Source organism: Ipomoea nil, unplaced genomic scaffold, assembly GCF_001879475.1.
Source record: "Ipomoea nil cultivar Tokyo-kokei standard unplaced genomic scaffold, Asagao_1.1 scaffold0663, whole genome shotgun sequence".
Taxonomy (NCBI): domain Eukaryota; kingdom Viridiplantae; phylum Streptophyta; class Magnoliopsida; order Solanales; family Convolvulaceae; genus Ipomoea; species Ipomoea nil.
This window is the reverse complement of record NW_017617091.1, coordinates 768,493-786,658: the sequence shown is the minus strand read 5'-3', so window position 1 is coordinate 786,658 and position 18,166 is coordinate 768,493. Positions and strand designations below refer to the sequence as shown.

General features: G+C 28.6%; 1 protein-coding gene across 1 annotated transcript; it reads right to left on the bottom strand.

Moving 5' to 3' along the window:
- Positions 1-15,958: 15,958 nt before the first annotated feature.
- On the bottom strand, positions 15,959-16,888 carry LOC109174781 (uncharacterized mitochondrial protein AtMg00810-like). Its single transcript, XM_019324023.1, has one exon. The coding sequence runs from the start codon at positions 16,886-16,888 to the stop codon at positions 15,959-15,961; it is 930 nt and encodes a 309-aa protein (XP_019179568.1).
- Between the last annotated feature and the right edge of the window lie 1,278 nt (positions 16,889-18,166).

The following is an 18,166-nucleotide window of genomic DNA, read 5'->3' as shown; positions in this document are numbered from 1 at the left end:
AGAGAAAGGGGAGTGATTCCATAAAATCTAGAGAGTGCATATTTCCCGATCAAATAGTATTTTTTTTTATTATTTTGCTTTTTTTCTAGAACTCGTGTTGTATATGAAATTGGGAAAAAAATGCATTACAAAGCTGCTTCCTATACTGCAAAAATAAATTGCAAAATAACACTTTTCTTTTTTACTTCATTGTAGGAAACTTCATGCTCATATACCAAGGGAACATGTTGGTAAGTACTGTAAGTTTTTCAAACAATGAAAAATTTATGCCATTAAAAATTTTATAGTGATAAGTAATTTCTATATTTTCAAAAAATGGACTCATTATTTTATGTTGTAATTCCACTATGCTACTTTGGTTAAAGAATATAAAAAATGACAACTTTTCTAGACAAATTTATTTATTGAAATCATTTTCATCTTTGAAGTCTGTAGATGATAAACAATTCGTTGGTAAGTTTCATTTACAATTTTAATCTACATCTGAATTCTTTTTTTTTTTTATTAACATGTTTGACGTTATTGGTAGGGTCGTTGAGATATACTCCCCATTGGATAAGATCATTGCAGGGAAGCTTTCTTAACTTATTGATTTTCTAATTGTACGTGGATACAAAGTAAATTATCTAATTTTGTTATTTTTATTGTATTTTGTATATGTATTTTTTATTATGAACTCCGTAGTTTATTTGTTTATAGGGACAATCAATTGAAAGCTACAGTGTGGGATCAACATATACCAAGGCCAAGAGTTGAAACCTTTTTTTTTTTTTTTTTTTGAAATTCTGGCCTTGCAAATCCTATTGTTGTTCTTATGCAATTGTGTAGAGTTAAAAATGATACGAAGAGTTAATCTAAACACAAGTATTTTAATTTTTCTTTATATTTGAAAGTGTTTGAATAAGGACAAGTAATGAATGTTCTTTTTGATTAGCCAGTTATGTCAAGATATGTAACTTTTGATACACAGCTACTTTTCAATCAGGATTTCCAGAGTTTTGTGATTTTTTGGAAAGGTAAATTTATTATGTCTTAATCATTATCATGATATTTTTATCATTTATTTTTGTACATATTTTGTTTATGATTGTCATTTTTTTTTTCAGTTTATGTGTTGATTAGACCCCTCTAATAAAAATTATGGATATTTATGAGATGATTGAGGTAAACAATAGCAATAATTTTTTTTTAAATTGATGCAGTGGCATGAAATTAGAAAATCATTTTTTGCCACTTTTTAAAATGATTTATTAGTATAAATTGTCACACTTTAAAATGTATTTTTTTTAATGTTAATAAATAAATTAGCTTAAAATAATACATTAAAATCTAAAGGATAAGCAAAGTATAATTTAAAGTATAAAATAAAGCCAAAGTTGTACATGTTTGCAAAGTGATGGAGCATTGTAATAGTCTTAGTGCATCCAAATAAAGGCATCATTTAACTGATTATTTCTTTCTTATCTCACATTAAAGGTTCAATACTGCAGATATATATAAAGTATTAGTAATGACATTGGTACTGCTAAATGTGTATATAACTAATTATTTATTGATATAGGATCAAAGAGTGCGCTATATGATCTTAGAGCTCAAATTTTACTTCCAAGATATATTAGTTATATTCTATAATATAATAATATTTTTGGTAACATTATTGTTTGCAAATTCTCCATATTTTTTTACGTATTTATAATATCGTGTAGAAAAGACATTAATTAATTAGGTAATAACATAATAGCATAATTGTTAATATTATGTATGGTATTACCGTGTAGAATTTTTGGATGTTTATCACCAACTAATTTTATACAACTTATTTTGTAAGCAAATATAAAGTAGAAATCAACTAAAATCTTGGGAATATTGTTTTCATATTCAATGCTCTCACATAACATAATACCCTATATAACAAATTTAAACAATTTATAATATAACCAATTCATCATATATATATATATATATATATATATATATATATATATATATATATATATATATATATATATATATATATATATGTGTGTGTGTGTGTGTGTGTGTGTGTGTGTGTGTGTGTGTGTGTGTGTTTGTTACAACCTCACGGTCAAATCTATACTATAATTAAAAACAAAATCCTATTTATTTGATTTCCTGTCCAAACAATAGTAAATAGTAAAGGTAAATTAAAAAAAGAATGAAAAAAGGAACATAAATATTTCACAATAATATTCTACATCATCAATCAAAAATGGAATGGAAATTAGGTAAATTAGAAAAAGAAATGAATATTAATAATTTACTGAAAATTAAAAATGAAAAAAAAAGGAATTGAAGTTAGGTTAATTGGAGAAAATTAAAAATGAAAAAAAAAAAGAATTGAAGTTAGGTTAATTGGAAAATGAAATGAATATTAATAATTGACTAGAAATAAAAATGATCCATAATTGACTAAAATGAAAAAGGAAATGGTCAGATCATTGCATTTTAATTTTTCACAATAGTATAATACATCAAATCACAATTATGTCATAAATCTTTCACAATGTTAAACAATAAAATGGAAATTAAAAATAGAACGAAAATATTTTAATAATAATATTCTACATCATCAAGTAAAAGTAAATTAAAAATAAAAATGAAATATTTACATAATAATATTCTACATCATCAATAGTAAATGCATATTTTAAACAATAGTAAAGGTAAATTAAAAATGAAACAAAAATTAAAAATGAAACCGGAATATTTCAATAATAATATTCCACATCATCAATTAAAAATGGAACAAAAATTAGGTAAAAATATCACCGCATCTGATATTCTAATTGACTAATTGAATGAAAATAAAATAACATAAAATAAAAAGAATAATTGGCTGAAACTGAATATGGCATTACAAATTGACTGAAAATATAAAAAGAAATGAATACTAATAGTTGACTGCCTAAAAAATGATCCATAATTGATTAATATGAAAAAAAATAAATGGTTTGATCATTGCATTTTAATTAAAAATGGAACGGAAACTAAAATTTGACGAAAATATTTCAATAATATTTCTACATCATAAATAGTAAATGCATATTTTAAACAAAATGGAATGTAAATATTTCAATAATATATATATATATATATATATATATATATATATATATATATATATATATATATATATATATATATATATATATATTTGGTGTCATTTCAATAATAATATTATACATCATTAATTAAAAATTGAACGAAAATTAGGTAAAAATAACACTGCATATGATATTCTAATTGACTAATTGACTAAAAATATAAAAGAATAATTTGCTAAAAATGAATTTGATATTACTAATTGACTTAAAAATATAAAAGGATCGCTAATTGACTAATACTCTACCATTATATATTTTCACCCGAGTCACTTATCCTGATGGACTGCAGGTGTTAGCTCTATACGATGATGGACAGGATTGCGTTGCTACAACCAATGTCATCTACAAACAGATTTCAATAATGTGTAAATACAATCGTTGATATTATGTTTTTTTAAATGACAAAATTGCTATATATCTAGACAAATATATATATATATATATATATATATATATATATATATATATATATATATATATATATATATATATATATATATATATATATATATATATATATATATGTATATATATTTCATACAAATAAATTAAGATAGCAATTCATTCCTATAACTGAGTTCCTAGAGAACGAACATATTTGCCTAATTTATAAAAAAAATAATAAACAATGATAAATAAAATCTCCAAAGTTACAGCATCGCATGCGTACATCTACACATTAACTATTAATTTGAGCAATTATTTGCTCAAATTCAAACAATGATAACATCAAAACACATAAATAATTCAAAACACATCTTCAATTGCACTGTATAATATTTGATATTCTTATTTAAATAATTATATATCAATCCAAATATTTTTAATATATTATAACAAATCAATCCCGTGCATCGCACGGGCGAAAATACTAGTATATATAAAAATAAAATCCTCCTAACAAATTTTCCCCCCAAAACTTTTGTAGTAAAACTTATTTGGTAAGTAAATGTCAAATGGAAAATAAATAAATAATAATAATAATAATAATAATGGTATATACCTTAAATAAATAAATTATTATACTTTCCCTTAAATAAATAAATTATTATACTTTCCTTTTGAATTAGTATTTTCTACCTATAAATACAATGGCTTCTTCAATCAAAGAATCTCAGACTCATATCTCTGCTTTCTTTTTGTATAAATTTTCTACATTTTTCTAACTATATTCTCACGTACTTCAATATGTTTTGCAGTTTATATCATCTGGTATGAGTTTGAAGATACTTAAGGAGGCTCCGCTTCAACAAAAGGAAATTGAGGAGGAAGAGCATTTGTAACAGAACCCTATTGGTTTAGTTTTTATGGAAGATTGTAGAGATGCGATCGAGGATGATAAAGACGGTAATTTTGATAATTTTGAAAGATTTTCTGAAACTTAGAGTTAGTATGTTGACTTCGAGATTTGTACATGCCATTCAAGTTTCTATGTTTTTTTTACCAAGCAGAGTTCATTTTACAGCATTTTTATAATTAATATATATATATATATATATATATATATATATATATATATATATATATATATATATATATATATATATATATCACAACTTGAGTAGAGTGTTTGTTTAACCTATTAAAAATCTCGCTATATTTGATTTTTTCTAAATTTGTGTAAAACACAAAAATAATGATTATTTAAAAAGAAGAAATAAATAACAAATACAATTTCAGATTTTGTGTTACTCCATTCACATATTAGTATAAATAAATAAAAAAGTAATAAAATAAAATACAAAGGAAATATAAATTTTTAACCAAAAATTTAATTAGAGAAACCTCCCAAAAAAATCCACGTTGTACTGAACCCAAATAAAAAAATACTGGCAATGGCACAATCATAAGGATCAAAGGGAACAATGGAAGACCCAGAAATCCAGACATCATTGATGTACCGAACGGTGATGAGAGACTCAGAAATAGGAATATCATTATGAATGAAAACGGAGATTTTCTTGACACCCGAATTTAGTTTAAGGAGAAGTTTACTCTTGAGTACAAATGTCTCCTCAATGAATTTTGTATGGACATATAGAGTGTATTTATACACCATGGATGAGTTCAAAATAGCACAATATTGAAATTATAAAATGGTAAGAGATCTCAAAAAAGGTAAAACTTTCAAATTTTCAGTTAATACAAAAAATGTTATAATCGCCAAAAATATATATCTTTAACTTTAGACAAAAATTAAAAACGAAATCATAAACAATTTTAATAATTGACTATTTCATTTCTATGTTTCTTGAAAAATGATGGGCATGAACAGGCTGACTCATCGTGAAATATAGTAATTAATGAATTACCATTAAAATTAGTATAGTAATAAAAGAATTATCATTTGTATGTTGACATATTCTCCCGTTTATTACCATTCAAATGTTTGATACCAAAAATTATACTATATAAACACAAAATATGCATGTATGGTAAATATGCAATTTATATATATATGCCCCTAAGTTTTGGGGATAAACTTAGTTAGGAGGATTTTACTTTTAATTATATATAGATATAGATTATTCTCATAATTTTTCTTTCCTTCTTTTGTGTTATTATTATGGTAATTTTATGCTAATGTATTTAAATATTGGAAGAAAACAAATGTTATAATTAATGAAATTATTGTGGTAATTGCCACAATATTTTGTAATTTTAATTAATATAATTAATGAAATTGAGAAATATATGATTTCTTCCGTAGACATATTTGTGACAATTTCATTAAATTATAATTAATAAAATATAAAATATAATTAAAGAAATGAAATTATAAAATTAACAAAACATGAATATTTATAATTTTTTTAAATATACATACATATACTCTTTAAATTTCTAAATATAATTTAAATACGTATAAATCTATCAATATAAATTATAATTAATGAAATTATATTATAGGACTTTCCTATATACATATTAATAAATATTATATGTATATACAAAGTATTATACAATCATATAAGGATATGCGTCCGATTAAAATATTTATTTATTCATACAAAATTTAGAATTTACATTTTTTTTTATTGATTTCTAAGTACAATTCTCTTAGTTTTTATTATTCATATTTTTAAATTTCATATATATATATGAAATACAATTTGGAATAAATCAACTTAATTATATGAATTTTTTCTATAAATTTATCTAAATATGTACATGATTAGAGAATATATTAACCATACAAAATTTAAATTTTAATTTTGTATGTTATGAAGTAGATACTTGACTAAATATATAAAAGTCCAATTATATTATTATATTGTACATTTTAACATCTTTTTATTTTTTCTATTTTTATTTTAAATTCATAATAACAAAAATAAAATTCCGTGCAATGCATGGACAAAACACTATATTTAAAAAATACAATTTGATAAATATCATAAATTAATTAGTAAAATATCATTTATGTTTATAATAATTAAATAAAAAATAAATAATTCAACTATGTGAACCAATAATAATAATAATAATAATAATAATAATAATAATAATAATAATAATAATAATAATAATAATAATTGGTAATATTATTGTTCAATATAATATTAAAAAAAACTTATTTTAATTGGTAATGTATATTCTATATTAATCTATATTTATATTCTTAATTAATTAATAGACACAAATCATCCTTTATAAGCTCCCGCCTAAACAATTAATAATAATATGAAAAAGAATGGAAGGAAGCCGTACCCCCAAACAATTAATAATAGTATTGGAAAAAAAATTAATAATAATATGGAAGTATGGAAAATAATGGAAGAAAATATTATTCATGTGAATGTTTTCTACACTCTGAAAAATGAAAAAGAATCAATAAGCAGTATAAGGAAAATAATCATTAAGATATTTTACTATTAATCTTTTACGGAAGATTTTGCGTAAAAAATAGAAAATGAATTGGTTATTACTAATTTAGTCTTATTTTACTATTAATCTTTATGAAAAATTCTGCGTAAAAAAATGTAATAAAATCGTTTATTAATAATTTAGCTTAATTTTACTATATTAATCTTTAAGAAAAATTCTGCGTAAAAAATGTAATAGAATCGGTTATTAATAATTTAACTTTATTTTACTATTAATCTTTAAGGAAGATTTTGTTAAAAAAATAAAATAGAATTAATTATTAATAATTTAAATTAAAATTAAAGTACATATATTTTCCTATTCGTAATACAATTTTACTTACTGTTTTACAAAATCTTCAAATAATAATTGGTAATATTATTGTTCAATTATAATAAAAACTTTAATTTTAATTGGTAATCTATATTCTATATTAATTAATAAAAACAATATCCTCATTTACAAGTTCCCGCCTAAACAATTAATAATAATATGAAAAAATAGAAATGAATGGAAGGAAACCGTACGCCAAAACAATATAGAATAATATTGGGAAGGAAATTAATAATAATATGAAAAAATAGAAATGAATGGAAGAAAATGTTAGCCATGTGAATTTTTTCTACACTCTGAAAAATGGAAAAGAATCAATAAACAGTATAAGAAAAAGAATCATTAAGATACTATTAATCTTTAGAAAAGATTTTACATAAAAATTGAATAGAATTGGTTATTAATAATTTAGCCTTATTTTACTATTAATCTTTAAGAAAAATTCTGCGTAAAAAAGTGTAATAGAATCGGTTATTAATAAGTTAGCTTTATTTTACTATTAACATAGTGTTGTGAACATAGTGTAATAGAATCGGTTATAAACATAGTGTTGTGAACATTATTATAAACATATAGTTATGTAATTATGAATATAGAGATTTAATAATTGTGAATATGAAATTCAAAAATTATGAATACATATATCCAAAAAAAAATGATATACAAACATTTATAATAATAATAATAATAATAATAATAATAATAATAATAATCATCATCATCATCATCCAAACAAAACGATATACAAAATAAAATTAAAATTTAAAAAAAAAATAAGAAGAAGACAAAAAGGAGCCAGGCTCCCCTTTGTAAATGATGTTGCTATATATCTAGACAAAAAAATATATCTTCCATACAAATGAATATGGATAGCAATTCATTTCTATAACTGAGTTGTTAGAGAACGAGCACATTTACCTAATGTATGAAAATACTAAACAATGATAAAAAAAATCTTCAAAATTATAGGACCGCATCTGTACATCTAGACATTAGCTATTAATTTGAGCAATTATTTGCACAAATTCAAGCAATGATAACATCAAAATATATAAACGATTTAAATCATATCTTTAAGTGCACTATATAATATTTGATGTTCTAATTTAAATAATTATATATCGATTCATATATTCTTAATATATTACAACATATTCATTCCGTGCATCGCACGGATGCAAATACTAGTTCATATTAATATTATTGAGGTAAGAATTATAGAAATAGCAAATACCGATTTTAGTCCCACGAGTATTACCAAAATGACGATTTTAGTCCACATGTTTAATTCCTACTAATTTTCATCCACGACTATTGTTTTTGTACCAATTTTAATCCACGACTATTATTTTAGTACCAAAATTCATCACGTCGGTCACCCATCTATTTAAAACATCCCGAAATCTAAAAATTTTAAGGGCATTTTCGTCCTTTTCAACTTAATATTCCAATTTGAGCATAAATAAATGAATTTAAGCCCAAAGATTGATCTCAATTCGCAGTTCTCATCCTCATCCTATATTAATTTGAGGAGGAAAATTACGAATTGGGATAGATTTTAGGGTTTAAATCCCTTTATTCATGCTCAAATATGAATCCTAATTTGAAAAGCACGAAACTACTCTTAATAATTTCATATTCCGGCATGTCTTAAACGAAGGGGTGACCAACGTGATGAATTTTGGCACTAAAATAATAGTTGTGGATGAAAATTGGTACTAAAACAATAGTCGTGGATGAAAATTGATAAGAATTAAACATGTGGACCAAAACTGTCATTTTGTTAATATTTGTGTGACCAAAATTGGTATTTGCTCATTATAGAAATGATAATTTACTAAATATAACTATGGTAACATTTTAATTAAAACCTAAATGAATTCAAACTTACCATTGAAGGATGTAAGAAAAAATATTGTGTATGCATGTACATGGTAATAATAATGTGGAAAGATAACAGAAGTTATAACAGCAGGGATATTTTTGTCAAAAAAATTATGTAGTACAACTTTTGTAGCACAAGGTACAAAAAAATTAACGGAAAACATGGACATAAAGCAGGGGTATAACCTGGATTGAAGCTTATTATGTTTTTAGATATATAATTATAAATATAAATTATAATAATAATGCAAGTTTTCCTCAATTTGAAGCCTATGAGGAAATAAATCTAGCCAATCAATAGTTATATCATGAATTAGGATACATGTCCTCCCAAATGCTCTGTCGAGTCAGGGTGTGGGGCCCTTAGGGTTGGGGTTCAACCTTTTAGAAGAATGAATCAGGATACATGTTGTTATATACACTCAACACATTCTTATTTTTAAAATTTGTTCAACTTAAATTTATTTTTATCTTTATTTTTACAAATAAAATTAAGAGAAAATTACATTTGTATCTTTCAATTATATCCGACTATCCGTGACACATACTTAATCTCTAAATTATATGTGTGATCATTTTAACCCTTGAATTATACTTAAAGTGACGATTTAAATCCTTGAAGGACCAAATCAACCACTTTATTACGTCATGTATTTGTGGTAAAAAATAGTCCAAGATAAACTAAAAATCGCCACTTTGCAAATTTAGAGTTCAAAAAGATCACACATATAATTCAAAGACTAAGTTTATATTACGAGTATAATTGAAGTACCAAAAATGTAATTTTCCTTAAAATTAATGTATATACAATATATCATTAAAATTTTTAATTAAGATCTTTTAAATGACACACATATTATTATATTTTTAAAAGAGTTAATTCTAATGAAGTTACCTTATCTTTTGTGACAATTTCATATTTAGTCTCAAGCTATCATTTTTCGTTATTTAACATTCCAAATTATCATATGTTGAAAATTTTTTGTCCTTCCGATAACTTTTCTAGCGAAATTTCATTTTAAATAAGGGTATTTTAATTTCATCACTTTTTTCTAATTTTCTACAATGATTTTATTCATCTCCTTCAGTCACCAGTTTTCTCCATCTCCTTTTCCCCACCCTACCGATTGTTCAGTTTTCTCCATCTCCTTTCCCCCACCCTACCAATTGTTTAGTCACAAAATTTGCATGGATTGTGTAATACTTACTACATTCCATACCCTATTATCAGTTACCACTTTTATTATTTTTATTTCAATTTCAATTTCAAGCACAAATCTCATTTTCTCTTATTTACTTTTCCTATTCATTATTCTCCTTAAAATCATTAGTTATAACTCATTTTCAATCATATGATATCATATGAAAATTGTTTCTCACATGAGAACTGTGGACAAATCTGGGCTGTCTATTTTGGATGTAAATATATCTATGATTTTTTTTTTTATTTTTTCATATTTAGTTACCTTTTTATTTATATAGGGTGCTTTGGTAATTTTGGTTTGAGTTTTGAAGGCTATAGATGTTATGCTAGATTTTAGAAGTTGAATTATGGTAAGTTAGGATTTCCTTGCTGATTTACTCTCTTTCGTGTGGGTTCTTTCTCCATCTTGTTTTGAATTTTGTCCTTTTACATTTCATTTTTTCAGCTATGAACTCAAGTTGATTTTTGTGTTTTTAATTATCTATCATTTGAGTATAATATTGTCTATATTTGAACTATTGGTTCCTCGTGGTTGGATTTCCGTCGTATGTGTGCACCTTGACATGGCCTTGTGTGCACTTTGTTTTCATGTGATGTGTGTGTGTTGTAAACTTGGCATGTGTGCACTATAGTACATAGGCGTGTGCATTTGCTTGTGATGTAGGTTTCATCTAATAATGTGTTTGTGCACTAGTTAGGTATAAATCAATTGTGATTTTTTTTCTTTGTTTTCCTTGGTTGTGATGGTAGTGCATTTCAATGTGAACATATGGACAATGCAATTTTAGAGTGTACATAGTGTAATGTATGAATGTGGCATGTGCGCACTGGTTAAGTATGTGATCAACTGAGATTTTTATGCATTTGTTTGTGGTGTCGTTTACATCTAATTATCTGTGCTTGTGCACGAGTCAAATATGTGAATCAATTGAGATTTTTATCTTTATTTTCTTGGTGGTGGCGGTGATGGTGCATGATGTGTATGGCGTGTGTGCACTATAATACATATGTGTGTTCATTTGTTTGTGTTGTGGTTTGCATATAATAATGTGTTTGTGCACTAGTTTGGTATGTGAATCAACTGAAATTTTTTTATCCTTATTTTCCTTGCTCGTGGTAGTGGTGCATAATGTGTATTTGTGGATTTCAATGTGAATGTATGTGCAATGCAATATTAGAGTGTGCACATTGCAATGCATAAATGTGCATTGTGTAATATATAATTGTTCCCACAATTCCGGTAGCATTTAACAGTGCACATAATGTTGTGCATTAGTGTAACACCCCCAAATTCTAACACAATATCATAAGGGAGTCATCTAATTAAACAATATAAATGCTCCTAAGATTTCATCCAACTAAGATAATATTTAATATCCTTAAAACAAAGGGAGCATTACCGTCATACCTATCCACTCATGGATAGATGCAGGCTTCCACTAAAGGTAACAAAATCCAAAACACGGGTTCTACAAGACACAATTGTCAAATTCATCATACAAACTCCCAAGTACTAAGAGCTCAAAAAGGAAGTAACAAATGTCTACAATTATCAAGTCTACAACTATCTCAATCATAACATAATTGTCTCAACGGTCAAATCTAAGTAAGAGGAATCAATACGAGAGTTACAACCACTAATACGCGCTCTCGATGCATACATTACTCCTAACCTGAAAAGGGGTAAGTTCAAAACACATAAAAACAAACAATTAGCATAAACATGCTAAGTAAGAACGACTTTGCCCCATAAAATAATTACATTTTTATACTTTATAAAAATAAGGGGTTTACATTCCAAAATCATAGGTTTAATATTTAAATATTTAAGTACTCACGCATTCACCCAAAAGCTTAAATCATTAGCCACGATTGTAGGAAACATTTTAACAAGTCAAAACAGATACAATCACTTTAAAAGTCATGCCATATGAATGTATAAGTAGATATATCCATTTTCAAAACATCATTTCTTTCCATAATAAATATAGATAAGTTTAAGACATTATTCTCAAGTATTATACGTAAAATAGGTATTCAAAAGTGTATATATATGATATCGGTTATGCTTTGAGAATGTATTTAGAATTCTCAAAGTATAACCAATATCATATATATATATATGAGAAAATTACACTTTTGGTCCTATAATTATTGAAGTCTTGTTAATTTCAATACTTAACTTTAAAAACTAACAATTTAATCCCGTAACTATGTAATTTTTAACACATTTGGTCTTCCGACCAAATCACCGGCCAATATATCGTCGGAAAAACGCAAGTCTTTTTAAATCAATTATTCATGTAGGTAAAACGGTCAATTCAAGTCTTCTTCTTCCTTGCACCTACCCCGCGTCTTCTCCATTGCAGATCTTCAAACAATTAATTATGCAGATCTTACAAAACTAATTAATTGTCGGTTTTGTAAATTAATTTAGCGAAAAAATCAATGAGTTAAGTACAATGTTCAATTACTACTTTATGATTTATTAAACAAAAAACAAACAAACTGTCCTTAAAAAAAAAAAAGCAGTATAGAACTCCTTAACAAACATCATTAAACAAATGCCAGAGAAATATAACAGGGTAAAGATTTTCTTTATTTTTCAATCTTATGCCGCCTGTAGACATTTACAGACAGTAAATATGGTGCCTCCCGGACACCTCTAACCGGAGATACCACTTTCTCATCGGAGCTGATTTCGCCGATGGCTCTTCTCACCGGAGAACCTTCTCCGATTTCCAGCCACCCGCTCCCGATCATTTCTCCGATCACCAGCTCTCTCCCCGCGCCTTGGGTTGTTTTACAAATAATGTTACTAGAGCTGGTTCCGTTATGTTTCCTGCTGCCTCTAAACACAATAATGGCCTCAGACCCAGTACTGAAACTGCGGTCACGAGTAGCTATCAAGCTTCTTCGTTTTCAATAATGGCCGCCACTATCAATCACCGGCGATGAAATGAACGTTTTCAGGCGGAAGAAGAGAAAGTGGCATGAAATGACAATTTTGCCCCCATAAATAAATAATCTAAAATGGTTTACGGAGTACATTTTTTACGGCGACATTTGGCCGGGTGGATCAAATGCGTTAAGAATTGCATAGTTACGGGACTAAATTGTTAGTTTTTAAAGTTAAGTATTGAAATTAACAAGACATCAATAGTTATAGGACCAAAAGTGTAATTTTCTACACACACACACACACACACACACACACACACACACACACACACACACACATATATATATATATATATATATATATATATAGGGAAGGGATCTGGTGCGATAATGGCTTCCCATGCGATTGTGCGGTTAGACGCACATTAAGCATTAAACTGACGCACTTTAAGTACACAACATACGCACATTCAGCACATAAACAGAACACCTTAGGAACACAAATCATGCACCTTAAGAACACAAACCATGCACCTTAAGTACATAACAAAGCACCTTAAGAACACAAACCACGCACCTAAGGTTTTAAAAATGGTTCACTTTATGTTTTACACAACTAACTCACCTTAAGCAACTGACGCACCTTAAGCAAACAAATCATGCACCTTAATAGAGCTTGGGTTCAAAACCTGATGTTTACATGTATTCTTGTGTGCCATTTGTGTATTACGTTGTGTGCCTGATACTAATTTATCGTGTGCCCGTAATCAGTCCGCACAGTCCTTTATATATTGTGGTCCTCATGTGAACTCAACCATATACATACATACATACATATATATATATATATATATATATATATATATATATATATATATATATATATATTTTCTATGCGTAATGCGCAAAAAACATATGCCCAATATTTATATTTTAAAAAATAACTAAAAAAATTTTACTAGTTAAAAGTAATGAATATAGAATGTCTACAAATATTGTTATCATTAAACAATATAATAAAATATATGATGAATACATGTGCATGGTAAAAGTAATGGAAAAGATAACGTAAGTTATAACGGTAAGGGTACTTTTGTCCAAAAAATTGTATAGTACAACTCTGAAAGCACAATGTACAAAATGGTTAGCACTAAAAACATGGACATAAATGAGGGATATATATATATATATATATATATATATATATATATATATATATATATATATATATATATATATGGAGGAATCCAAATCACGCTAGTGGGGCAGGGACATCATCTCATTAAAGCCTTAGGTGAACATCAAACCTTTACTAAACACACCATAAAACCCCCCCACTTTACCCTAGGTGGAAACGTGACCACTACCTTAAGTGTGCACACTGGCTAATTGAGATTTCAAGCCCAACATGTGGTAAACAAACTCTAGTAACCCAAGATGTTTTTTACCAAGTTTCCCCTCAATCAATTATCTAGGATGTTTTCTACCGGATATAATCCCAAAATAAGCCCTTAGCCCACAAATCACAAAATCCTCCAAAATAATACATTTTTATACAAATATCCTCCCAAAATAATGATAATAATAATCTTTATAACATATTCCTCAAATATAATTTTCACAACCATAACCTTATCAAAATAATGTGCATATACTTCAATAATCTTTGCCCTTAGGCTATCAAAATGCCATTCATAAATGTAACATAATATCCCTACCATACTCATATAATTTTCTCAAAAATAAATTTCCAAAATATATACATAACCTATTCTCAAAATAATGGTTTCTCAAACATAGCATTTCCAACTCACATAATATCTATAACACAAGTGTCAAGAGGCATTGTAGACACTTAAATTTTGATAAATATTGATTATTTATCAATATTAGCATATTTGAATATATTTAAAATATTTTGGATAATATTGATATTTTCTAATTTGTTAATTAGATAATATCAAAAGAGTTTGAACCTATCAAAACTCTTCTATCCTACCGCTATAAATAGGACTTTTCATTTCTATGTAAACACACATCCTAGGAAAAATCATAGAAAGAAATCTAAAGCTTATTCAGAGATCACAATAAAAATGTGATCCTGAAAGTAAAAGCCTCTCCTCCTCCATATGTTGATGCATGTTGATCCAAACATCTATTGAAGATCAAGCCATTTGAACCCGGAGGCCCTTCAAGAAGAACAAGCTATATATACAAGCCCTTCTTTGAAGATCAAACCACTTGAAACCCGGAGGCCCTCCAATGGTGGAGTGTTCAAGACATCAATTGAAGAATCAGAGGATCCTCCAGAGACTTGTACCCACACTCCCTTGATATTTGACATGTAACCCAAAATTTTGAATATATTCAATTTTCTTTGTTCACAGGCATCTTCAAAACAATCAAAATATTTTCCAAAAATTATACACAAAAATAGCACACAATACACTGCCTTGAACTCACGAGTCCATAGGATGAGTTTGTGAAATCTATTCAATTCTGAAACGATAAGGAATTACAATATTAATACGTAAAGAACTCCTATCTAATAGGCTAGCCACAGGAGGCTTAACCAACTTAATACACAATTATTAAATATAATAATAATAACAATATAAACTAATAACATTACTAACACACCCCCTCAAGCACAAGGGTGTGAGACAATATTGAGCTTGTCGCGTAGCGCCGCAAATCTTGGCCCCGGTAGGGGTTTGGTGAAGACATCCGCCAGCTGATCTTTAGTAGACACAAAGTTCACCACGAAGTCACCCGAAGCAACTTTGTCCCGAACAAAGTGAAAATCAATCTCTACATACTTGGTCCTGGTGTGAAAAACTAGGTTGGCGCATAGATAAATGGCGCCGAGATTGTCACACCACAGAGTCGCTGGATCCCCAGAATGCAACCCAAGCTCGCGGAGTAAAGAGACAACCCACGTGACTTTTGCTGAGACATCTGCAAGTGTCTTATACTCGGCTTCAGTCGAAGTGCGGGCGATAGTGCACTGTTTCCTGGAGAGCCATGAGATTAGATTAGAGCCCAAAAAGACGGCGTACCCACTAGTACTCTTCCTGTGTACCGGACACCCAGCCCAGTCTGAATCAGAGAAGGCATGAACCGCAGTCGAGGGCGAAGCCGATAGACATAACCCGTAGTCGAGTGTCCCTTTAATGTACTGTAAAACTCCTTTCAGTAGTGCCCAATGATCATCAACCGGAGAGTGCATGAACTGACACAGACGATTAACTGCATAAGAAAGGTCCGGCCGTGTGATGGTTAAGTATTGTAAGGCCTCGACTAGACGCCTGTAGTGAGTGGGATTCTCATATGGTTGCGTGGACGGTGTGACGGCCTGAGTGACAGCAGCTGGAGTGGCCAGAGGTTTACAATCCGTCATACCAGCCCGGTTCAGGAGATCTTTCATGTAGCGACGTTGAGACAGCATGAGTCCACTGCCAATCTTCAGTGTTTCAATACCAAGAAAGAATCCCGGAGTGCCAGGGTCACGAATTTTGAAGGTAGTGGATAGCCGGTGCAGTAAGTTATCAATCAAGGCGGAGTCATTTCCCATCATAATGATGTCGTCCACATAGACCAGAAGGAACACCCGTGATAAACCAGCGGAGTAGTGAAAAAGGGAGACATCATGTAACACCCCCGATTTTCATGCCATTTTAAAACTTAAATACGTAAGGTAAGGTAACTAACAGATAACATAAAATGTAAGCACAACAGAAGTCTAATATAAAAACGGGGAAAACCAAGGAGTGTTATGCCACATTCACCTCAACGTGAATGCACATGCAAGTCTAAAACCATCAAACTATTTTGTTCAACAACGGTGGCACACAGGCCAAAACACTAACTACATTGTTCAAGGGAGCTAAACTACTAACGACTAACGCTCTCGCCATGTCTACTCAGGACCTGTAAAGCACATAAAGAAAGGGGACGACGCCCGGTCAGCGAATATTGCTAGTAACCCATCAGTACGCGTTCAATAACATATATAGATAGTATAATCAAAATAATTTTAGGAACGAAATACAGTATATATCAATTCAAAGACAAAGAGAGAGTCAACTGCAAAGACTCCATTTCACTCTCAAAAGAACAAGGGAAATCAACATCCGAAGACAACATCAAGACAAGACAACAAGAGCACAACTCAACACAGCTCAAGATGTAATCTACTGATCACAAAGTAGAAGACATCAAGGCAAAGACAACAACAATAAACGAGTACAACTCGAGGTGTATTCTACTGAACAAAAAGTAGAATACCACTCAACATGATTATCAGAAAAGAATAGACATTACTCATTGGCACTTCATGCCACAGTGACACTTCATGTCACAAGTTCCAACCTTATGCCTACCCCCGGCCTTATTACAGTTCCAACCTTTACCTCCGAGTGCCACCCTATACTTCCAAATCCAACCTTTTGCCTCCGGGAACCGTCGTTCCCCCTCCAACAACCGCCAAACAATACCGTCGAACGCTCAGTACACGAGTGTACATTGCAAGATCATATCACAAAACCGCCAAACATGTGAGCTAAACTCACGATAATAAACCACCAAACTCAATTCATGGCCACCACGAGGACCACATCTGTACCTTGGTGATTAATGTCCCATACCATTAACTATGCAATCAAGGTACAACCAATACACACATTTCTATCACAGGAATCAATCAATGGATCACAACAAAGATATGAAACCATACTCAATCAAGGAAAGACTACAATCCGACTCCAAGCAATGATCAACACAAGTTGTCATTCTCACAAGGGAAGAACAAACCGCACACACTAGCATTTCAACATCAAACTAGCATGCTTAT